The following is a 25,583-nucleotide window of genomic DNA, read 5'->3' on the forward strand; positions in this document are numbered from 1 at the left end:
ATTGTGTCCAGCAGGTGGTATCCTTGATTTCCCAGTAGTACCATAGGAAGACAATTTAAAGAACAGTTCCGGGAACAGTAAGGCTTTTTAAAGGCAGATATAATCTGTAGTAAGGCTCCCCACAGGCTGTAATCAATAGGGAGCAAAAAGTGGCTTACATTTGTGACCTTATGACTTTGCAACCATACCAGACCATGTGGCTATACAGTGACACCCATTTATCCCCCACATCCCCCAAAGCTCCCCTACATGTACAGTATCTCACAAAAGTGAGTACACCTCTCACATTTTTATAAATATTTTATTATATTTTTTCATGTGACAACACTGAAGAAATGACACTTTGCTACAATGTAAAGTAGTGAGTGTACAGCTTGTATAACAGTGTAAATTTGCTGTCCCCTCAAAATAACTCGACACACAGCCATTAATGTCTAAACTGCTGGCAACAAAAGTGAGTACACCCCTAAGTGAAAATTTCCAAATTGGGTCCAATTAGCCATTTTCCCTCCCAGTGACATGTAACTTGTTAGTGTTACAAGGTCTCAGGTGTGAATGGGGAGCAGGTGTGTTAAATTTGCTGTTATCGCTCTCTCACTCTCTCATACTGGTCACTGGAAGTTCAGCATGGCACCTCATGGCAAAGAACTGTATGAGGATCTAACAAAAGAATTGCCGCTCTACATAAAGATGTCCTAGGCTATAAGAAGATTGCCAAAACCCTGAAACTGAGCTGTAGCATGGTGGCCAAGACCATATAGCAGCTTAACAAGACATGTTCCACTCAGAAAAGGCCTTGCCATGGTCAACCAAAGACGTTGAGTGTACGTGCTCAGTGTCATATCCAGAGGTTGTCTTTGGGAAATAGATGTATGAGTGCTGCCAGCATTGCTGCAGAGGTTGAAGGGGTGGGGGGTCAGCCTGTCAGTGCTAAGACCATACACCGCACACTGCATCAAATTGGTCTGCATGGCTGTTGTCCCAGTAGGAAGCCTCTTCTAAAGATAATGCACAAGAAAGCCCGCAACCAGTTTGCTGAAGACAAGCAGACTAAGGACATGGATTACTGGAATCATGTCCTGTGGTCTGATGAGACCAAGATAAACTTATTTGGTTCGGATGGTGTCAAGAGTGTGTGGCGGCAACCAGGTGAGGAGTACAAAGACAAGTGTGTCATGCCTAAAGTCAAAAATGGTGGTGGGAGTGTCATGGTCTGGGGCTGCATGAGTGCTGCCGGCACTGGGTAGCTACAGTTCATTGAGGGAACCATGAATGCCAACATGTACTGTGACATACTGAAGCAGAGCATGATCACCTCCCTTCAGAGACTGGGCCGCACTTTCCGAAGTGAACTCCATGCCCAAGAGGGTTAAGGTATGGCTGAAAAAAAATGGTGGCCACACAAAATAGACACTTTGGTCCCAATTTGGACATTTTCAATTAGGGGTGTACTCCCTTTTGTTGCCAGTAGTTTAGACATTAATGGCTGTGTGTTGAGTTATTTTGAGGGGACAGCAAATGTACGCTGTTATACAAGGTGTACACTCAGTACTTTACATTTTAGCAAAGTGTCATTTCTTCAGTGTTGTCACATGAAAAGATATAATAAAATATTTACAAAAATAAGGAGGGGTGTACTCACTTTTGTGAGATACTGTATATTATGCTTTGTTATTACCAATACATTCCTTTTCCATTGGTCTTTGGGCCAGCCATGTAACATACTGGGTGCTTTTTAGATCTCTAGCTGTTGGTAGTCCTTGATGATACAGAAATTGTCACTGATAACATCAGCACTGCCCAATGCAGCACTGGGAATGAAGGACAATGTGGTGAAGCACCTTTAGAGGGCCCCCCATGACACCCTGTACTCACAGGATATCCTCATTCTTCCAGGTTAAATTATGTCTATGAAATATTGGGGACACCTGGTGGAGAAATAAGATTACTGCATGGGACAGAGCCAGGAGAAAGTGAGTATTGCAGTTTGAGCTGCTTTTTTTAACTAGCTGGGGGACCAAAAAATAGAGTTGAGCTTTCAGTAGGAAACAGCAAAATAAATTCTATAGTTCATTAAGGTTGGGGGCACATATGCTGCAGCCGTGGCTCACAGCAGGGGGTCTGATGCGTGTCTGTCCACAGTTTCAGGTGCAAATCAGGTCCAAATCTTTGGCTGAATTCGCACCTGAAATGGACCAGAAGACGCACAGGACCCTTCTGCAATGCAGACCGCGGCCGCCCTGAAGGAGTGTGAACCAGCTCCATTCAGAGCCAGTCACACACTCCTGTCAGGCGAATTGGATGCAGGAAAACACGCATTCAACTCACATCAGTGTGAATCAAAGCTTAAGCCTAGGTTCACACTGTAGCGATGCAGGAACCAGCACAATTCCAGCACCGGTTCCTGCATGACATCTCTTCCGCAGGCAGCTCTCCGTGCGAACTGCTGCAGGTGTCAATACAATGTTAATAACACCCCCAGAATGGTTCACAGATCACAGCGCAAACTGTGGTTTCGGACAGGAATCAGATTGCATGGGTGAGAACACCCACCCATGTGATCCGATTCCAGTGTGGGGAAAAAAAAGGACCCTGCACCTTTTTTGTGCAAATCCAATGCAAGTTCAGCCATATGATTGTATGGCTGAACTCGCATTGCACAGACATCGCATGTGATCAGCACCGCAATGCGGATGCGAATCACATGTCTGTATTCGCTATAATGTGAACCCAGGCTTAAAATATCTTGTGTTTACAAAATAATTTTACATTTTAGGTTTCCACACTGTAGAATGTATGCTGCTGCTTTCTTAAGCTTCAGTTGAGCTTTATATATGAATATGGAAAGATGTATTCATCTGATATATTTAGATTTTTCTAAAGCATTTGTGACCAGTATAGAAGCTGAATGTGAGGATCTGGGGCAGCTATTCTCCACCAGGGTTCCTCCAGAGATTGCTAGGGGCTTCTTTAGCTGTGGCTAATTGGCCTACCATATGATGGTGCCTGCATAGTCCCAGAGCCAATACTACTTGTCAAAACAAACACCATGACTCAATTATCTTTTTTTAGCTCTTTATAAGGGTTGCATTCCGATCTTCACTGTAAGGGTAAGATTTTTCCTAATGACCACATGTTAGGGGAGTCTTCCATAAGGACCCCTGATTAATTGGCTTTAGTAAGGGTTTCCTAAAAACCTGGAAACTATTTTAGAGGTTCTTATTGGGTAAAAAGGTTGGGGAACGCTGATCTAGGGGCAAGAAATGGTTAAAGATGCATTCTGGACATCTATCATTCTCTGCACTTTTAATAATATCACAGATCCTCAATACATTTAATGGAAGTGAATTTATTTTACAAAGACAAACCAGACAACATTTCTTACATACCATATATTAATAGAAGCAAATGGTCAAAAAGAGTAAATTTTATATTATCATTATATTTAAAAAGAACAGAGAACTACCACTTATAAATATAACATTTTTTCACATCCAAAATCACATATAATCTGTCCCTCATAATGTTATATAACAATGAACTAAACTATGTTTTTGGTGCTGAAATATTGCATGTAGACAAGGCATGGGTCATGACATCAAATTTACAGTAAACCTGAGCTTGGGCCATTCAAGGCAAAGCATCAGGTTAACTTCATTTATGCCCTTACCATCTTGACTATTTGCTCACTTTGGATGCTTGGAGCGATAAGCCATATCTGGTTCTTCCAGGTTTGGGGACCATGTAAATCACTTCCCTTTCTCACGTACCCAATTCAAGAACTTTGTGACAGGGAGTGAGCCCTTTGTAATCTCTAAGTTGTGACCCACAAAGAACTTCCTCTTTTTACACTTGGCAGCTGATAGAAACAACGGGGTGCAAAGGAAATAGTATTGGACAAAGCACAGGTTTAAAGTGTAGCTGCAGTGATATGTACCAATATAAACCTTCTGCCTGCAGAATATAAATGCAGGTACAGAAAGATTATAAATATTGCTCCCCAGAAGCCTCCACAACCTGTGGTGCTCTAGTATGCAAATGACAACTTCACCTTGAAAAAAACAATAAATTAGATAAAACCCCCAACCAAATACTAGAAATAAATAATATACTGGTGGTATAGCCGCTAACCCCAAATGTGTAACCACAAGGCATAGAGTGAGGGATCGCTTTACTTGAATATATAGTGCAGATATAGGATGAAAAATAATTCAAAATTCCATAACAATATAGCTTACAGGTACAATAATGTTAACAATGAAAGTTCACGCACATAGTAAAGTGCAAATAATTCATAAGGTATTGAAAAGATATACCAATATATAAAATGTAAAAATAAACAGTGCTTTAAATAAATGTATATTTTTCTTCTTCTTAAACAAAATCTTCTTTTATCTCCAAATGTGAAATGTCATTACACCATCGCCATCATTTTCATTCGCACCCAATATGCTCTTCTGGAAAAACACTCACAAGATTGCCATGACCCCTTTAATCAAAATCTTTAATAAAGAGGTCATGGTAATCTGGTGAGTGTTTTTTTCCAGTAGAGCACATTGGGTGCAAAGGAAAATGATAGTGATGGTGTTATGACATTTCACATTAGGAGATAAAAGAAGTGTTTGTTTAAGAAGGGTAAAAATGAACTTTATTTAAAGCACTGTTTATTTTTACATTTTTATACTTTTTCAATGTCTTATGAATTATTTGCACTTTACTATGCACGTTCACTTTCATTGTTAACAATATTGCATCTGTAAGCTGTATTGTTATGAAATTTTGAATTATTTTTCATCATATATCAGCACTATATAGTCAATAGTGCCCCCTCACTTCATAACTTCACCTATAGGCTGGATTTGCAGAACGGCTTGTAGCAGGGGGTCCGGTAAATCCCCGTTCACTGTTTCAGGTCCGAATTAGATTTGAATTTTTGCCTGAATTCAGACCTGAAACAGATCCAAAGGACCCTTCTACAGTGCGCTCTATGGCCACCCCAGAGATGTGTGAACTGGCTCTATTGAGAGCTGATCACACTCTCTTGCCATGCGAATTGGATGTGGGGAAACCCGCATCCAATTTGAATAAATGTAAACCCACCCTCAAAGCTTTCTCTCGCTTGCTGCTTTCTTTACTGCTGGTTTATTAGTGTGGTGGGTGCAGAGGATGAAATGGAAAACTTCTCAGCTGAGGTCAATATTTAATTAAAAATGTGCTGTATGTTTTGGAGCTCTTAAGGTGTTCTGAAGATAACTTAAGTTATAACCTCTAAATGTCTGCATGGATAAGTAACTTGAAGCAGATTATAGAGCTTACTGCAGATATTAAGGTTAAGTTGAAATTTCCTTGGACAAGCTTGGTGCTTCATACAGGAGATCCCTTATGAAAGCACTACATGCTTGTCACATCTGTTGGCCAACTTTACAATAGCACATTTCTACAATCTAGGCGTGGCCAAAGGTAACAGATAGATGTCCACATACTATGAAACTATTGAATTACTTTTCCCTCTCCACATGCTACAGAGATGCTACAAGTATCTTTTCCATGTACCCAGCAAACACCTAAGGCATTACTAGCAATAGACATAAAACACAAAATTAATCCAGCCAATTGATTAGTTCATAATCAGCCTTCCAATTGTGCCTGAAGCACCCTATAGACATTATGAAAGGATTGGGTAATGACCATCTATAAGGAATATTGGCCATCTCTGTTGCATATGTTAAATACAGTCACTAGTATCTATGACAGTGAACATTAGATTAAGTGCATGGGCTTCGGAGAATGTATTGGAGAGTATGCTGGAGACAAGCCCAAAAATACTGGGCAGGCCCCGGCTCCAGCATAATTTCCAATGAGCTTTCTGAGCTTTTGGTGCATGTGCTTTCACAGCCACCATGCTATGTGGTAGGGGCTACACATAGGCAAAGTTAAATGTACAAGCTGCCAGAACCAAGACCAGAATACATGGTGTAAATGCTAGTCTGGACTTCTTAGTCAGTATTTGGTACATGCAATTAGGGCAGCCACTGCATACAGTTTCCTAAGTGCATAGTTTGCAGATTACACTAGAGACAGGACCTGAATATACTGTTTGACCTTGAAAATTGTTTTACAACTACGCAGTGTGCACAGAGCACCTAGTCATGTTAATGTAGCTCAATATTATATGTAGTGACTATAACCATTGATAAATTGACCAGATATGTATAACACAGCTCAATCATTATAGTCATAAAAATATTATTTCCCTATGAGAAAGGGGCCTGGGAGAACCACTATCTAACCCCTGACACAAATAAACAGACAAAATACTTTATATTGAAGGAGGCACAGCTTCCCAGTAGAGGTCTTTAGAAAGAAGGTCTGACAATACAACAAATGGTATTAAATATTATCCAACTCTTTGGTCATAGACAGTTAATCATCTTCAGAGGAGTCCTGGGTGGAGGAACCTGCAATAGTTCCTTCATTGCGGAAACTGCGCAGATACACCCGAAGTTTCTGTGGATCGACATTTCTCTTTCGGTTAAAGTCTGCTTTGGGCAGTTGCTGGGAACATTTGTCACCTTGCAGGGTTTTGAAAAGGCTGGCTAAATTAGGGCCAATCTGGGTCATTAGATTACTCTTGATGGATTTGACAGTCTCTTCATCACAGTCCATTATGCTGCTTAACAGCTTGTTGTAATACCTGGAAATAAAAGAGAAAAGTCAGCACTCATGGACACTATTGGACGTTTTCGGTATGGTATAGTTATTTATCTAAAACTTTGTTAACTGTATTTAAGATCAAGCTTTACCATACATATTCAATATTACAATCGTATGGAGGATTTATTATGCACTGTTGGCACCTCTCTATTGCCTGCAGGGATGAATACATTGACTAGCATGAATATGGCTAGTTAACTCCAAGCTAAGGTTTGCTAGGTTGTGTCACTTTAAACCCATTCTGCTCAGTGAACTGTTCAAATGTCCACATGACCACTTACCAATTCAATTTTGCATATTGAGTATACTGAAACAGGAAGCCCTGGCTGAGAACTAGAGGTTACCCAGTGTGATCCAGTAGGGATACTGTTTTTTTGTTGAATGGGCAATATGGCTGGGAAGAATCCCTACCCCACTGACAATGGCTTAATAAGGAAGTAGCAAACTTGCATGGCACTTCTTACCCACCCAGCCTTAATAAAATGGTGCCCCTAGGCTGAGCCAGGATCCAGACATGCAGACTGGGTAAACTGATCGCCCTGATATTGTGAGTATAATGACGGTTATTTTATTTTTAAATAAAATGTATTGTGGTATTGCGCTAGGTCAGTGTGCCCCTCTCTTGTTGTTATTTTGCAGTCTATAAAGATACCCACTGTCCTGAGGGGGCAGCAAGGCCATAAGCACCAAGGAAGAGATTCCTACACCACATATACCTCATAGTTCACTATTTGAGCGCAGGAGAATGACTTTTGCATGGACTAATCACCCGTCTGGCAGTGCCTACTTAGTTCTGGTGTCAATGTCATTTTGGCAGAGTTAGAAGCAGAGGTACAAGTGCAGCGTTTTCTCTTCTTTGTTTCAGATAACTAAACAATGTCAACAATGACCTTGCTTTTGCTGGGTATGTAAAAGGCCATTTCTCATGCCATTCACCACCAATTCAAGGAGGCATTACTTTTCCCACCAACCACAAATGTAAGTAGGCATTTAAAGTAATCACCAGTGTAAAGGGGCTTTTAATAGATCTGGTCCCTTTCACTGGCTATTAGTGTACAGGTAAACTTTATTAGGAGGCAGGTTGTCCTCCGGTCATGAAGAATAGAAAATAAGAAAGCTACCCAGGCCACCCCCAGAATCAGTAGATAGGAGGTATAAATGGGTGATAATAAAGGCCACTGGCCACCTGTGTTAAAGGTGTTTCTCATTAGTGTTTCAAATTGGGTGCCACAGAGATTTTACTAGAATTGGGAAAGGGGGGGGGGGGGGGTAGCTAGGTAGAAGAAGTTGTGGAAGTGCATAGAGACCTGTGATTAGTATTTGGTCTCATAAAGAAGACGATTACATTTTGCTCAGGAGATATTTTGAGGGTCAATTCTAACCAGGAATCTCACAGGAACGTGCTTGTGTTCTTGTGCAATTTGATCGCAGTGCATTTTCAGCCCATTCATTTGACTTGGGCTGAAATCGCATTGTGCCACACCAAAAGTAGTGCATGCACTACTTTAAAAAATGTACTGTAAGCAGATTGCTTGGTACTTCTGTAATACTTTGGATCTGGTGCAGGCAAATGCAATGCAATGCAAATGCAACCTTCATTTGGGGCCTTAGCATTTCATTGACACCAACTGTAGATCGCAAGGGCAGTGTATTTTAAATGCAGTGTGGGAAAAGCTCACAGAACGTGAAGTTTCTGCACCATGTTCTGGTGTGGACTGCCCATAAAACAGAACAACCGATGCAGTCTCTTCCACATCAAACCAAAATAAAAAAATGCATAACAATTAAGGAAAGAACACATACTGTAACCTAATCATGCAGCAATTATTGGGCCACATGCATTTTCCTCCTGTCCTCACAAATTTTATGTAAAAAACAATTACCTGTATACATTACTCTAGAACATTTGCCAATTGCCTGAACATTTGTCCAGAATGAAAGAAAAAAAATCAGGAGATGAAATAGGGTAATGACAAAAAAGACATACTTGTTGGAAAATTGCTGTGGCAGGTGTATAACCTCTGTAATTGCTTCTGGGTTATTTTGGGCAACACTGCAGAGCTCTAATTTGGAATAACAGTCCTCCTGGACTTCAGAGATCATTCGCTGCAGACTGGAGCATCTGCGGATAGCCAGGAACACCTTGGAAGTTATTCCTATCACTATACACTTCAAACTTTCCTTCACAAACACTTTACCCTGTGGGAAAAGGGAGAGAGATGAACACAAGTTAGTTAGAACCACATCTCAGTGGGAATGGTAAAAATAAGAAAACACAGGTACCACACTAAGGACCAGCCTGGAATACAATACATTTTTCTTTTTGAGTTTGGATATACTTATTGTTGTGGGTTTGTGTCACCAGACGCACAAGTTTGAACACATCCTGCATTACTATGTCTTTATTTGGCCATTTGGAGAATTTTACTAAAACCAAAGCACCCAGAATCTGGTGCAGCTGTGCATGGTAGCCAATTAGATTCTAACCTTAGCTTGTTCAGTTAAACTGTGACAAAAACTCGAAAGCTGATTGGTTACTACACACTGCTTCACCAGATTCTGTGTGCTCCAGTTTTGGTTAATCCCCCCCCCCCCCCCATTGTATTTTTGAAGGGACCAATTGAAATTACTTGTATTGTTACGTACAGGTCTTTCCAAAGGTTCTATCTGCAAGACTTTCTTCCAACATTATACAAATTATTGTTGGAAGCAGGACTTGCTGTAAACCATGTTCTTTTTCATGTTTGCACATTTTACCTGTTTTTAAAATGAAACTCCACTGTATCTGAGCACCACAAACCAAAAATGCTATTTAATTCATTGTTAATATTCAAAGCAAACTCACCCATCAATTCAGGTCTCTAAGCATTATTTTGCTGAGAAATCATTTTGAAAAACACCCTCCTAGCATTTCTGGTAGTGGCCATCTTGAGTAAGGGCAGATGATTCATGTAGAATTTACTGTCTGGAATTCATCTGCCCTTAGCTAAGGCTGAGAACCCTCCCTCCCCTCCTGAGGACTGCTGGGAGGTATGACATCATTTGCCTAGGCCTAGAAACTAGAGAATAACTGAAGAAATGTAAAAAAAAGTTTAAATCAAGTAAATATGATATACTTTGCTATCTATTTACTAATGCTAACAACACAAGGATTAAAAACAGTCCATGTTTATTTAGAGAGTGAAGTTCTGCTTTGAAACACACTGCAAAATGCATAAAGCCCCTTTTCAGAGGGGTGGACTCCACCTGCGCAATGGGGGATCTGTACACTGATCCCCCACTGAGTAAGCGGATGACAGGTCTGTGTCCGTTCTGCTATTGCCCGCTTTCCTCTATGGGCGGTCGGATGGAAAAAGACCACCTGTCCATTTCCACCTGACTGTCATCCGATCTGATCCACAAGGTGGATCGGGAATGGATCCCCCATCAGTTTGTTTTTAGGTTGAATGTTGGTTGTTCGTTGACATGCGCTGCTCTGTAGAAAGCAATGGATGGTCCATTCGGGTCTACCTAAAAAGTGGCACACTGACTTGATCATCGGCCCGCCTGTATGAAAGGGGCCTAACAATGTATCAAATGAGAAAATGCCTTGCTGTAGTGGTGACAAAATTAAAATGGAATTATATTTCATAAAATTAGGACTCGCTTCAAACTAGTGTGGATTCTGATGCGACTTGAGTCGCAAAGAATCACATGACAAGGGAAATCCCATTGATTTCAATGGTGCATGTCCACATCAATGGAACTCAGAATGGTACGGTTTCGGTAAAGGTTATTGTGCTACTTTGGTGCTATTAAAAGTGCGACTTAACTCCACATAATTCACATCAAAGTCGCAGTGTGACCCAAGCCTAAATGCAAATTAAGTTAATTTTACTTGGAAACAATTCACTGATTTTTTTTTATTTTTTTATTTCATTGCCTTGTCTACATTAGTATTATTGAATAAAAATTGAATTATTATTTGATAAAGTATTCACATGTATATATGCATTTTTCCACTTAGTTAAACTGTGATAAATTGACTTTGACTGTTTGTTTTAGTAACTGAGCAGAAATTAATATTACTCTTAAAAAAAACGACTCCATGTTTAATTATTTTATTGATTTACCTAAGGGTGGTCGGTCATACACGCCTTTTTAAAAAAAAATCCAATTGATTTGTGGTTCGATCAAAACAATAAAATCTGCAAAAAACTGAATAGCCATAACTTCCCTTCCCGAAATGTATCAATCATTTTGCATTGATCGGCAGCCCTTACAGTAGATACCTTATTCATGAATAATACCATATCAGATAATTAGATTACATGATGGAAACAGAGATACAATCAATGATTTATGATTGTAAGTTATGATCTTATCTTAAATATTGATCTAAATCTACGTTCTGTGTGTGGCATAAAAATTTGCTGTCGACTATGGATTGATTATTCTATTCAGAAGAGATCAATCAGAAAAGAAACTGATTTGTTTATTGAAGCATGTTTGGCCACCATTAGATAGTTAGATGTTTATTGCCTGTTCTTATTTTAGAAATCTCTACGATTTATTATTTCATTTACAGCATTATATTACATAGTTACATAGTTAGTCAGGTTGAAAAATACACAAGTCCATCTAGTTCAACCAAAAAATAAATAAAAAATAATACAATCCCATATACACAATCCTTCACCCACAGTTGATCCCGAGAAAGACAAAAAACTCCAGAAAAGCATGCTCCAATTTGCTACAGCAGGGAAAAAATTCCTTCCTGATTCCCTGAGAGGCAATCTGATTTTCCCTGGATCAACTTTACCTATAAAGGTTAATACCCAGTTATATTATGTGCATTTAGGAAAGAATCCAAAAATACAACTATTCTAATAAACTGCTAGAAGCAATACCCTCCCAATCATGCAAAATAAACCATTACAGAAATGACACAGTGCCCCTTAGTGGTCAAGTTCCAAATTATGTTGGTTAATTTTTGCTAGGCTGAAAAGTGAGCAGTGGGTGGCCCTGGCTTCATAAAAGTCAATTATAAAATTGAAGGTGGAAGATTGTTGGCTGTATAATGACTGTATCACCCAGAACTGATGAGCACTCTGATATTTCTTTAAAGTATTTTTTTTTTAAATAATAAGCATGTCAATGGTTTTGCACAGGGCAGCCCTGAACCTCCTCTTCTGTGGTCTCTCGCTGGCGCTCCTGGCTCCATCACTTCTGCGAGTGCCCCCCTAGGAATCTGCTTCTTATGGAGGCTCTTGTGTTGGCTTAATACAGAGTCGGGCTGCCTGCATATGCAGACATAGACTGTGCAGCTCAGCCCCACCCCTTCATCTCTGGATTTGATTGACATCAGCAGGAGTCAATGGTGCCCGCTGCTATCAATCTGCCCTATGAGGAGGGAGAGGGGGGATCATCTGCACTGAAAGTTTTTAACCCTAATGCAAAGAATGCATTAAGAAGGCAAAAAACCTTAAGGCTTTAGAGCCACTTTAATTTTGCTAGGACATGTATAAAGGTGATGCAAGTGAATGAAGTATAGGCTTATACTGATGTCACTTTCTCTGTACTACTTCTTTACAGGGCAGAGTGACATCACTTTTTCTGATTAAATGCTGCTTGATCCACGTGTCTACTGAACAATGCAAGCACTTTCTCTTCTTGACTCCATGGATGAAGAAAACAAATACAGAGCGGCGTGTATATAGAGAAGCAGGAGTATCCTGAGAGCCTATGACAAATGGTTAGATGGCACTGTGTGTTTACCAATCTGGAATGAGCAATATTCTGATTTGCGGGAATGCCTTGTAGCACTGGTTGATGTAGGTATGTCACTTTACCTGAGTGTCAAACTTGGCAGCATTGAAAAGAAAAGACTTGCAGATGTCATATAATCCATCGGTGTCACAGGTGGTATTCTCCAAGCAGGCAAAGGCTCCGCAGCCAACTTGCAATGCCCCATTCAAGCAGCGAACTACTTCTACTAAATGGGAGAGAGAAGAATGCAGTGTCAGTATTAATTCACCTATATCACCACCTACAACAAATTGATTCACTTACCCCTATTAGTGGTACACATAGTTTTATTGAAGATTACAGCAGATAAAACATTTTCACAACTGCATTTCTATACCGGAAAAAGAATGGTAACCTCAATGCCCAGGGCAAAGATTCCAAAGAGCCAGGAGGAGGTGGTGGTCGGGGGGTGTATAATAACATAAGAAACAGTGTGCAAGCTGTCAGTGTACCTGTATGCAGAAGCTAGCAGTTGTGTTTACAGGCTTCAGGAGCACTGCACTGACAGGAGGGAGGAGCTGGAAGGCGAGAGAGCACAGCCCTGCCTCCTCCTGGCTCTCCTCCACTCCCAGCTCTGTCCTGGACACTTGTGCAATTGGCTGTGGGCTGTGCTCTCACTCCCCTCCTGCCTCCTACCAGTGCAGAGCTCCTGTGTCTGTGACTACTGCTGCCGGCTTTTGAATATAGGAGCGTTGTCCTGGCAGGAAGGAGGAGAGAAAACACAGCCTGCACCACTTCCCTCTCTCCTCTCCACTCCCAGTACTGGACTATTAGGAGTAGTGATGCTGATATCATTACTCATGTCAGCCTTGTAACAGAAGGAAAGCACCCCCATCCCTACAATAAACCATTGCACCTGGTGCATCCGCCCCTCCCAGGCCACCCCATGTCCCGGCCCTGGGTAACCTAATAACAATAGGGCACATTACAAACTATCTGTATTATTATGCACATAGTATATCATCTTACATTACAGAATAATGTTAAAATGTAATTATAAGAAATGAAGAATTACCTGCATTGAGATGTGAACCAAAGTATATCATAACTCTTGCATTGATTAATAAAATAAAATAAAAAACTCATAGAAAGGAGTACATTCCTACCTTTCCCAGAGAAAATGCTACTCTTGGCTCTCTTTAGTTCTGACAACAGGGGGAGAAGCAGTGGACAGTCTCTTCTTTAGACTTCTCCCAGCCAGGCCCCCTACCCCAAAGCACCTTGTCACCCAATGGCACTGCCCCCTTCTGATGTCACATGATGCCATGTGTAACGTCAGAAGAAGCGGTGCCACCAAGGGGCCGTACCCAGGTGGCCCCACCGTTGCGTAAAAAAGAGCTGTCAAACCCAAATAGAGTTTATACATGGGGAGACCTCTTAGAAGGTGAAGCGTCTTTTCCATTTTTTCGGGTCGCAGGCAGCGTGATTGATGGTGGATGGACATCGGGGGATACTATTTTTTTCTTCTTTTAATAAAGGATTACTTTTTGAGACTTATTTTGGTTAATGGGTACCCGATACTCATTTACATAGGTGGGGAGTGGGTTCCAGATTCCGATAAGGTAGAAGTGACAGAGACTAGTAAGGATAACTGAACATTTACATTTCAAACTAAATATCGTGACCTTCACAATTTTTACTTACTTGCTGCTCAATATTTTCTTCCATTTATATACTGATTTGTAATGACTCCCCTATGTATCAGGGAATGTGATTATTAAATAGTAAGAGGAGCAAGGAGGAACAGACACTGGGCAGTAGTGATGGACGAACTTCCGACGGGACGTTTCGCGAACGCGAAATGCGAACGGACCCAAACGTTCGCGAAACCGACCGTTCGCCGCGGGCCCCATTGACTTCAATGGGAGGCGAACTTTGCAAACCTTCATGTCGAATTTGCGGCCACGTGGTAATTATTAGGGGGTAAAACGTAGTCCCACCATCTGGACAATGACATAATACATGTATGAGGTGAATTTGGGATCGATAACTACAAGCATTTTTATTTTATTTGGGAAATTGTTCTAACAATTCAGGACTATGGAGCTAATGAAGGCAATGGAGGAGAGGGAAGGTCAGGGACCAGGGTAGGCAAAGAAGAGGGTGCAGGAGATGATCACCAGCAGCGTGACATACCGGAATGACACATGCACCGTGATAGAGGCATCTGACAGCAGCACCGTAATACAGAGCACTGACAGCAGCACCGTGACATACAGCGCTGACAGCAGCACCGTGACATACAGCGCTGACAGCAGCACCGTGACATACAGCGCTGACAGCAGCACCGTGACATACAGCGCTGACAGCAGCACCGTGACATACAGCGCTGACAGCAGCACCGTGACATACAGCGCTGACAGCAGCACCGTGACATACAGCGCTGACAGCAGCACCGTGACATACAGCGCTGACAGCAGCACCGTGACATACAGCGCTGACAGCAGCACCGTGACATACAGCGCTGACAGCAGCACCGTGACATACAGCGCTGACAGCAGCACCGTGACATACAGCGCTGACAGCAGCACCGTGACATACAGCACTGACAGCAGCACCGTAAGCAGCCCCAGGAGGAAGTCAGCACAGCACAGGGATGGTGTGATCCCCTCATAATAAGAACCCCCAGGAGGAAGTCAGCACAGCACAGGGATAGTGTGATCCCTTCATAATAAGAACCCCCAGGAGGAAGTCAGCACAGCACAGGGATATCATAAGCAGCCCCAGTAGAAATATGACACCGCTCAACCTCTTCAAAGAGGAGGGTAGGGGCATATAGTACGGTGTGCTTTTTTGGGTCAAGGAAGTGAGCCAAATGAATTAAGAAGGTCTGTGTGCTTGATTAAAAAAATAGTTTATAGACATATACATGGTCTACTGGTCACATGTGTTGAATTCCTCCGAGATCCATGCCTCATTCATTTTTAGAAATGTGAGGTAGTTAACACTGTGGTGAGCTAGGCGAGTACGCTTATCGGTCACAATCCCCCCTGCTGCGCTGAACGTCCTTTCGGACAGGACACTGGATGAGGGGCAAGCCAACAGTTCGATTGCAAATTGGGCAAGCTCTGGCCAGAGGTCAAGCCTGCCCACCCAGTAGTCTAGGGGTTCATCACTCCTCAGAGCGTCCACATCGGCCGTTAACCCAATGTAGTCGGACACCTGACGGTCTAGGCGTTCCCTGATGCTGGATCCGGATGACACCTGTCGATGGGTCGGCTGAAAGAATGACCTCATATCCGAAGTCACCAACACATCTTCAAACCGGCCTCTTCTTGCAGGCGCTGTTGGATTGGTACCCGCAAATCCTTCTCTGGGAGTGGGAATTGCTCCTCTGCCAGCGCACGCAAAAGCAGAATGCAGCATTTCTCGAAGCAAGGCCTGGAAGTGCTGCATTCTGACAGCCCTCTGCGACGGCGGTAACATTTCCGCCATTTTGTGTTTGTACCGGGGGTCTAAGTACGTTGCCACCCAGTACTGGTCCTTGACCCTCATGCTTTTTATACGGGGGTCCCTATTAAAACACTGGAGCATGAAGGCCCCCATTTGCACTAAAGTGGAAGCGGTGTGGTGGCCTGGCTCCTGCTCATCATCCAGGATAATGTCGTCCTCTTCATTCTCCTCTCCCCATCCTCGCACAACAGGGATCCCAGAAAGGTTTAAAGCATGCTCTTCTTGCTCCTGCTCATCCGCCCCGGCACCATCCTCCTCTGACTCCTCATCAGACTCCTGTTGTTGACTTGTCTCAGATAGAGTAGCCCCCCCTGGGAATTCATCCAGCATTGCGACTTCCTCATCTTCCCGCTCCTGCTCCTCCACAGCCTGATCAATGACACGACGCAATGCACGCTCCAGAAAGAAGGCATAAGGTACCATGTCACTGATGGCGCCATGGCTGCGACTGACCAGTTTGGTGATCTCCTCAAATGGCCGCAGAAGTCTGCATGTGTCGCGCATGAGCAGCCACTGGCGCGGTGAAAAAAAACCCAGCTCCCCAGAACCGTTTCTTTCGCAGAGTTCATACAGGTAGACGTTAACTGCACGTTTCTGCTGGAGCAGCCTATCAAGCATATAGAAGGTTGAGTTCCATCGCGTCGGGCAATCGCAAATAAGACGTCTGACCGGCAGATGGTGTCGCCGCTGAATGTCAGCAAGGCGAGCCATGGCCGTGTAAGATCTTCTGAAATGGGCCGAGATTTTCCTTGCCTGCCGCAAGATGTCCTGGACCCCAGGGTATTTGACAAGGAATCGCTGCACGACCAAGTTTAAGACGTGTGCCATGCACGGCACGTGCGTGATTTTGCCCTGTTTCAATGCGCTAAGCAGATTGGCACCGTTGTCACACACCACTTTACCAACTGTCAAATTGAGCGGTGTTAGCCACTCATCTGCCTGTGAACGCAAAGCTGAAAGGAGTGCCGGGCCAGTGTGGCTCTTTGCTTCCAGGCACAACAGACGCAGCACGGCATGGCAACGTCTCACCTGGCATGTGGAATAGGTTCTGGGGAGCTTGGGCGGTGCAGTGGAAGAGACGCTAGCAGCGGAAAAGGAGGAGGCAGCTGAGGAGGAGAGGGAGGAGGATGGAGTAGGAGGAGGAGAAGAAGAGTCAGGCCTGCATGCAATCCGTGGCGGTAAAACCAAATCTACACGGGTGCCACGGGTTACATGCTTGACGGCCGTCAGAAGGTTCACCCAGTGGGCAGTAAAACTGATATACCTTCCCTGCCCGTGTTTGCTAGACCACGTGTCTGTGGTCAGATGTATCTTGGCACCGACACTGTGTGCCAGAGATACATTCACTTGCCGCTGAACATGGCCATATAGCTCTGGGATGCCCTTCTCTGAGAAATACTTCCTTCCTGGGACCTTCCATTGTGGTGTTCCAATGGCCACAAATTTGCGAAAGGCCTCCGAGTCCACCAGTTTATATGGCAGTAGTTGGCGGGCTATGAGTTCTGACAAGCCAGCCGCCAACCGTTGGGCAAGAGGGTTATCCGGCATCATCATTTTTTTACGCTCAAACATTAGGCCCACGGAAGCCTGCCTTTTTGCAGAAAAATGTGAGCTTGGCGTGATGGAAGGTGGAGTGGAGGACAATTGTGAGGAGAGAGGAGAAGGAGAAGTAGAAGACGAGGCTGGACGGTGAGAGCCTGCAGTGTGGCTTTGTGTGTTCCGTTGCTCCCACTGGGCTCGGTGATGGCTGCTCATGTGCCTTCTTAAGGCGGTCGTCCCTAGGTGAGTATTGGGCTTACCGCGACTAACGCGTTGACTGCAAAGATTGCAGATGGCAACGCTATTGTCAGCAGCGGACACGTTAAAAAAAGCCCACACTGCGGAGCCATGTGCCGGTGTCCTGGGAGCGCCAGATGTGACCGTACATGGTCGATGACTCGCTCCTGATACATTTGCAGTCTGCTTTGTCCCTGCTGTGCAATGTAAGTCATTGCTGCTTCTCCTCCCTATCTGCTGGTCCATATCTCCCTCTGAACTCCCCTCCTCTTCCTCTCTTGTGGGCACCCACGTGACATCACTAGACACGTCATCATCAACGTCACCTTCCCCACCGCTATAAGTAGAGATCTCGGAGTAGGCAGCAACACCGGGGACCAACCTCCTCCTTGGGCTGATCTGGGTACTGGCGTCAGACTGCTGAGTAGCGCTTGTTGCTACCTCCTCTTCCTGATCCAATACCAAGAGTGGCTGCGCATCAGAAATGTCCTCTTGATATGGATCGGAAAATAATTCCAGTGACTCAAGCGGAAGGTATGTGGTGGTGGTGGTGGTGGTCGTGTTGTTGGTGGTAGTGTCTTTGGGGGTGCACATAGCAGAGAGTGAAGAAGAGGGTGCAGATCGAGAGGATGAGGAGGGTGCAGAAGAGTAAGGCTGAGCGAGCCACTCAACCAAGTCTGGTGCATCCTTTAAAGTAATTGAACGCACCTTCTGCAACTTCCCACTTTGGCTCAAGCCTGTTGCTCCTGCCCTACCCCTACCACCCCTGCGGAAGGGCCTGCCTCTTCCTCTGCATGTCATTTTTTAAATGACCCTGTGACAAAACTCTTAGTCCCTATACCGCTGAAGGACTGCTGCAGTATAGGTGAGCGGTCAGCAGTGGTGCACGTCAACCCTATCTATTGTGGACCTATAGCGGTCCTTACAGAACAGCAGACTGTACCGCACTCAAGCCTATGTACCGTAGCACCCTATACCAAGTTACCAGTCCTTATAAGAACTTTTGTGGACCAAGCAGGTTGTGTATTAGTGTTTAGCAGACTGTACGTCAGTCCCTATACCGCTGAAGGACTGCTGCAGTATAGGGCAGCGGTCAGCAGTGGTGCACGTCAACCCTATCTATTGTGGACCGATAGCGGTCCTTACAGAACAGCAGACTGTACCGCACTCAAGCCTATGTACCGTAGCACCCTATACCAAGTTACCAGTCCTTATAAGAACTTTTGTGGACCAAGCAGGTTGTGTATTAGTGTTTAGCAGACTGTACGTCAGTCCCTATACCGCTGAAGGACTGCTGCAGTATAGGGCAGCGGTCAGCAGTGGTGCACGTCAACCCTATCTATTGTGGACCGATAGCGGTCCTTACAGAACAGCAGACTGTACCGCACTCAAGCCTATGTACCGTAGCACCCTATACCAAGTTACCAGTCCTTATAAGAACTTTTGTGGACCAAGCAGGTTGTGTATTAGTGTTTAGCAGACTGTACGTCAGTCCCTATACCGCTGAAGGACTGCTGCAGTATAGGGCAGCGGTCAGCAGTGGTGCACGTCAACCCTATCTATTGTGGACCGATAGCGGTCCTTACAGAACAGCAGACTGTACCGCACTCAAGCCTATGTACCGTAGCACCCTATACCAAGTTACCAGTCCTTATAAGAACTTTTGTGGAACAAGCAGGTTGTGTGTTAGTGATTAGCAGACTGTACGTCAGTCCCTATACCGCTGAAGGACTGCTGCAGTATAGGTGAGCGGTCAGCAGTGGTGCACGTCAACCCTATCTATTGTGGACCGATAGCGGTCCTTACAGAACAGCAGACTGTACCGCACTCAAGCCTATGTACCGTAGCACCCTATACCAAGTTACCAGTCCTTATAAGAACTTTTGTGGACCAAGCAGGTTGTGTATTAGTGTTTAGCAGACTGTACGTCAGTCCCTATACCGCTGAAGGACTGCTGCAGTATAGGGCAGCGGTCAGCAGTGGTGCACGTCAACCCTATCTATTGTGGACCGATAGCGGTCCTTACAGAACAGCAGACTGTACCGCACTCAAGCCTATGTACCGTAGCACCCTATACCAAGTTACCAGTCCTTATAAGAACTTTTGTGGAACAAGCAGGTTGTGTATTAGTGTTTAGCAGACTGTACGTCAGTCCCTATACCGCTGAAGGACTGCTGCAGTATAGGTGAGCGGTCAGCAGTGGTGCACGTCAACCCTATCTATTGTGGACCGATAGCGGTCCTTACAGAACAGCAGACTGTACCGCACTCAAGCCTATGTACCGTAGCACCCTATACCAAGTTACCAGTCCTTATAAGAACTTTTGTGGAACAAGCAGGTTGTGTGTTAGTGATTAGCAGACTGTACGTCAGTCCCTATACCGCTGAAGGACTGCTGCAGTATAGGTGAGCGGTCAGCAGTGGTGCACGTCAACCCTATCTATTGTGGACCGATAGCGGTCCTTACAGAACAGCAGACTGTACCGCACTCAAGCCTATGTACCGTAGCACCCTATACCAAGTTACCAGTCCTTATAAGAACTTTTGTGGAACAAGCAGGTTGTGTATTAGTGTTTAGCAGACTGTACGTCAGTCCCTATACCGCTGAAGGACTGCTGCAGTATAGGTGAGCGGTCAGCAGTGGTGCACGTCAACCCTATCTATTGTGGACCGATAGCGGTCCTTACAGAACAGCAGACTGTACCGCACTCAAGCCTATGTACCGTAGCACCCTATACCAAGTTACCAGTCCTTATAAGAACTTTTGTGGAACAAGCAGGTTGTGTATTAGTTTTTAGCAGACTGTACGTCAGTCCCTATACCGCTGAAGGACTGCTGCAGTATAGGGCAGCGGTCAGCAGTGGTGCACGTCAACCCTATCTATTGTGGACCGATAGCGGTCCTTACAGAACAGCAGACTGTACCGCACTCAAGCCTATGTACCGTAGCACCCTATACCAAGTTACCAGTCCTTATAAGAACTTTTGTGGAACAAGCAGGTTGTGTGTTAGTGATTAGCAGACTGTACGTCAGTCCCTATACCGCTGAAGGACTGCTGCAGTATAGGGCAGCGGTCAGCAGTGGTGCACGTCAACCCTATCTATTGTGGACCGATAGCGGTCCTTACAGAACAGCAGACTGTACCGCACTCAAGCCTATGTACCGTAGCACCCTATACCAAGTTACCAGTCCTTATAAGAACTTTTGTGGAACAAGTGAGTTGTGAATGTTTAGCAGACTGCAGCAGAAGGGCAGCAGTCAAGTATAATATCCTTTCTATATTTGGAAGAAAGAATATTATACATGTACAAGCCTATTACTGTACCACTGATACCAGTCCTGAAAAGAACCTTTGTGGAACTAATAATAACAGCAAGTCTTTAAAATTACCCTCACTGCCTGACAACACTGCTTCCTTCCTGTCCCTATACAAATTGGCAAAAAAAGAGAACGATTAGTGGTTACTGGAACAGCTCTTTTGTGGACCTTGATAGTAACAGCTAATGATGATGATGATGATGATGATGATGAAAGACTAATCTGGCTGTCCCTGTAGCATACACCGTCCTTTCCCTTTCTCTAAACTAACAAAAGACACTCAGGCTGCTGCAAGAATCAGCAGCACAGCAAACCTATCAACACCTAACACCTATACCAGTCCTGAAAAGAACTTTTGTGTACCAAATAGCTAGTGGTTTATCTCTCCCTACTCCACACAGGAACCTGTCCCTATCTTAACAGAAGAAAGAATGTAAAATGGCCACCGGATCGGGTGTATTTATAGGTTAGGGGGAATGTACAAGTGTCCATGTGCTGTCATGTCTCAATTGGCTGTCCTGTATCACATGATAAACGTGTCACCAAAGGTTAAAGTTCTTGTATACATTAAACACGTAAGTCCGCCGCGGCGAACGACGGAAAAAGGCGTTCGAACGTGCGGACCGCGAATGTCGGAAATTCGCCGCGAAACGACCGCCGGGCGAACCGTTCGGCCATCACTACTGGGCAGCACTGCTAAGCAGAGCTTACATAGACAATGGGCAAATATTACTATCTGAGTTACACATACTCTATAATATGAATATAAATATACATATAATTACCTAAATGTAAACCCTTAAATTCTAAAACAGGGCTTGACAAATTTGCTTTGAATCTAGGAACCAGCTAAAAAAGTTTGAAGCAATTTTTTTAGCTTAGCATGGGTTGTCAGTGCCCATGTCAAAGTAAGTTATTTGCACCCCCTAACCCTAACTTACTTACAGCAGAGTGGCCAGCCAGTAACCCCCGACATAACACCATTATGTCAGGGTTATAGGCTGGCCAGAAATAATGTCAATAAAAACCTGTTATAGGGGGAAACTCTGCTTCGTTAGGACCCTTTCACTCCTGGGTGTTTTGGGATTGCGGCAGAATCGCTGTGATTCTGCCTTCAATCTCAAAACGTACTACAATCGCAAAACGCAGGTTCAGGAGCCATTATTTTCAATGGCACCTAAAACACAGTGCGGTTTTGCCAGGACCGTTGCATCATTTACAGCACAGCAATCACTGCAAATCGCATTGCATGAATCTTGTCACCTAAAAAGGAGCAAGGAGCTTATTTTGAGTGACAAGCTTCATGAGATGGGACTTGCCGCACGACAAACACAGCAAACATGCACCACGTTGTAGGTGCCATTGAAAATAATGGCACCTAAACCTGAGTTTTGTGATCCCAAAATGCCCAGGTGTAAATAGAGCCGCCCTGGTTCACACATATGCGATTCTGGATGCATTTTGAAACTCATAGATACACATGACAGGCTAGATATTATGTGTTCCCAATGAGGCGGTTCACACAGATGTGATCCACACAAGTTGGATTTTAAGTGCCATTCAGAAAAGGGTCCTATACGAGTTTGTAGCAGTGCGTTTCAGACCTGCAAGTGGTAGCGTGGAATGCTGATATAAGCGTTAACATAGGATTGCTTTTGACAGGAGTTTTTGGACTGAAGTCAATGGGAGGTGTTTTTGCATTGAGGTCAGTGGACGGCATTTTTGCATTGAAGTTGATGGGAGGCGTTTTTGCATTGAAGTCAATGGGATGCGATTTTGCATTGAATCCAATAGGAGGCAGTTGTGAAAGGAGAGAGAGAAAGTCAAAATCACACCTGTACTGAAATCAAACAGAATAACATTGTCATTTCAGTACACAGGTGTGAACCTAGGCGCTAGGATGCAATTTCTAGTCACCTGGGATTTGTCGAGCCCCATTCTAAAACATAAACTAACAAAGGATCTTGTATTAAGAAAAATATGGAGGCTGCTATAGCTTACCTGATAATGCTAGCTGCCTGGCTGCCTAAAGCGTATAACCTATATTATACTGTATACGGGGCACAGACCTTGGACAAACATGCAACCAGTAAAGTCAGAATGAAGTCATCACTCCTAAGGGGCATACTTGTTCCAGATTAGTGACTCAGAAAGAACTGCAACCAGCGGGTCAGCATGGCAGGCAGGCAACTAGCATTTTCAGAAGGAAAGGTTAGTAGTGGCAGCCTATGTTTTTCTTTTCAGTGTTCCCAATAGCAGTTCAATTCTATCATATTTCAGATACAGGATAAAATAGTAATCTCCCCAATATTTCTCTTTCAATATTTTCTATTTTAGGTAAATAAAGTGCAACCTGATACATTTTATTGTACATTTCTACATTCTGTTTTATATATTAATTTAATTTATAATTAAAACTAAAAAATAAAAGGAAATACTGTGTGGATGTTAGCACAAGGACCCCCATGTACCATATTCACACCCTGACATGCCAGTGTGCCCGCATGTCACAGAAATCAGCACACAGACCCCCATGTAACATACTGACACCCCAACATACCAGTGTACCCCCATGTCACAGAAATCAGCACACAGACCCCCATGTAACATACTGACACCCCAACATACCAGTGTACCCCCATGTCACAGAAATCAGCACACAGACCCCCATGTAACATAATCGCACCCCTACATACCAGTGTACCCCCATGTTCTAGAAGGCAGCACACAGACCCCCATGTAACATACTCACACCCCAACATACCAGTGTACCCCATGTTCTAGAAGGAAGCACACAGACCTCTATGTACCATACTGACACCCCTACATACCAATGTACCTCTGTGTCATAAAAGTCAGCCCACAGACCCCCATGTACCATAATCACACCCCAACATACCAGTGTACCCCCATGTCAAAGAAATCAGCAAACAGACCCCCATGTACCATAATCACACCCTACATAACAGAGGTCAGCACACAGACCCCCATCCATGTACCATAATCACACCCCTACATACCAGTGTACCCCCATATCACAGAGGTCAGCACACAGACCCCCATGTACTATAATCACACCTTTGCATACCAGTGTACCCCCATATCACAGAAGTCAGCACAAAGACCCCCATGTACTATAATTGCACCTTTGCATACCAGTGTTCCCCCCTATCACAGAGGTCAGCACTAAGACCCCCATGTACTATAATCACACCTTTGCATACCAGTGTATCCCCATATCACAGAGGTCAGCACAAAGACCCCCATGTATTATAATCACACCTTTGCATACCAGTGTACCCCCATATCACAGAGGTCAGCACAAAGACCCCCATGTACTATAATCACACCTTTGCATACCAGTGTACCCCCATATCACAGAGGTCAGCACTAAGACCCCCATGTACTATAATCACACCTTTGCATACCAGTGTACCCCCAAATCGCAGCGGTCAGCACAAAGACCCCCATGTACTATAATCACACCTTTGCATACCAGTGTACCCCCATATCACAGAGGTCAGCACAAAGACCCCCATGTACTATAATCACACCTTTGCATACCAGTGTACCCCCATATCACAGAGGTCAGCACAAAGACCCCCATATACTATAATCACACCTTTGCATACCAGTGTACCCCCATATCACAGAGGTCAGCACTCAGACCCCATGTACTAAAATCACACCTTTGTATACCAGTGTACCCCCATACCACAGAGGTCAGCACACAGACCCCCACGTACTATAATCACACCCCTACATACCAGTGTACCCCCATACCACAGAGGTCAGCACACAGACCCCCACGTACTATAATCAAACCCCTACATACCAGTGTACCCCCATATCACAGAGGTCAGCACTCAGACCCCCATGTACTAAAATCACACCCTACATACCAGTGTACCCCCCATATCACAGAGGTCAGCACACAGACCCCCCACGTACTATAATCACACCCTACATACCAGTGTACCCCCAAATCACAGAGGTCAGCACACAGACCCCCACGTACTATAATCACACCCTACATACCAGTGTACCCCCATATCACAGAGGTCAGCACACAGACCCCCATATACTATAATCACACCCCTACATACCAGTGTACCCCTATGTCAAAAAAATCAGCAAACAGACCCCCATGTACCATAATCACACCTTACATACCAGTGTACCCCCATATCACAGAGGTCAGCACACAAACCCCCATACCCCAGAGGTCAGCACACATTGCCCATCACACTGCCATGCCCTCTCCTCACCTGAGCTCTGGGATTGTCCTCTGCTCCTCCTGGCTCCAGGGAAGTCGCTGTGGTCTGTCTCATAGGCTGAGCTCAGGCAATGTACGAGCAGAGGGAGGAGGAGGAGGAGGAGAGGGAGGAGGATGCTCTTGTCATTCATTCTCTGCCTGTGTGTTCCGATCGTCTCTGCACAGTGATGGATCGGACACAATTTATACACTACTCTTATCAGCGGCCAATCAGCAGTCTCCTCCCAGCAGCCAATCACTGACCAGGCTCATTCATAAAA

At 44.3% G+C, this 25,583-nt stretch overlaps 1 protein-coding gene across 2 annotated transcripts; it reads right to left on the bottom strand.

Moving 5' to 3' along the window:
- Window positions 1–3,329: 3,329 nt before the first annotated feature.
- STC1 (stanniocalcin 1) lies at window positions 3,330–25,476 on the bottom strand. 2 transcript variants are annotated; one of them, XM_077469732.1, is made up of 4 exons: window positions 25,316–25,476; window positions 12,546–12,685; window positions 8,702–8,913; window positions 3,330–6,694 (listed from the first exon to the last, which is right to left on the bottom strand). In XM_077469732.1, exons 1-4 carry the CDS (start codon window positions 25,452–25,454, stop codon window positions 6,424–6,426), a joined length of 762 nt encoding a protein of 253 aa, XP_077325858.1. In that variant the 5' UTR covers window positions 25,455–25,476; the 3' UTR covers window positions 3,330–6,423. The 2 variants fall into 2 exon arrangements, with proteins under 2 accessions (XP_077325858.1, XP_077325857.1); XM_077469731.1 differs by having other exon boundaries at window positions 12,546–12,688.
- Window positions 25,477–25,583: the final 107 nt, after the last annotated feature.

Source organism: Lithobates pipiens, unplaced genomic scaffold, assembly GCF_037356315.1.
Source record: "Lithobates pipiens isolate NorthernLeopardFrog02 unplaced genomic scaffold, aLitPip1_a1.2 Scaffold_8, whole genome shotgun sequence".
NCBI lineage: Eukaryota > Metazoa > Chordata > Amphibia > Anura > Ranidae > Lithobates > Lithobates pipiens.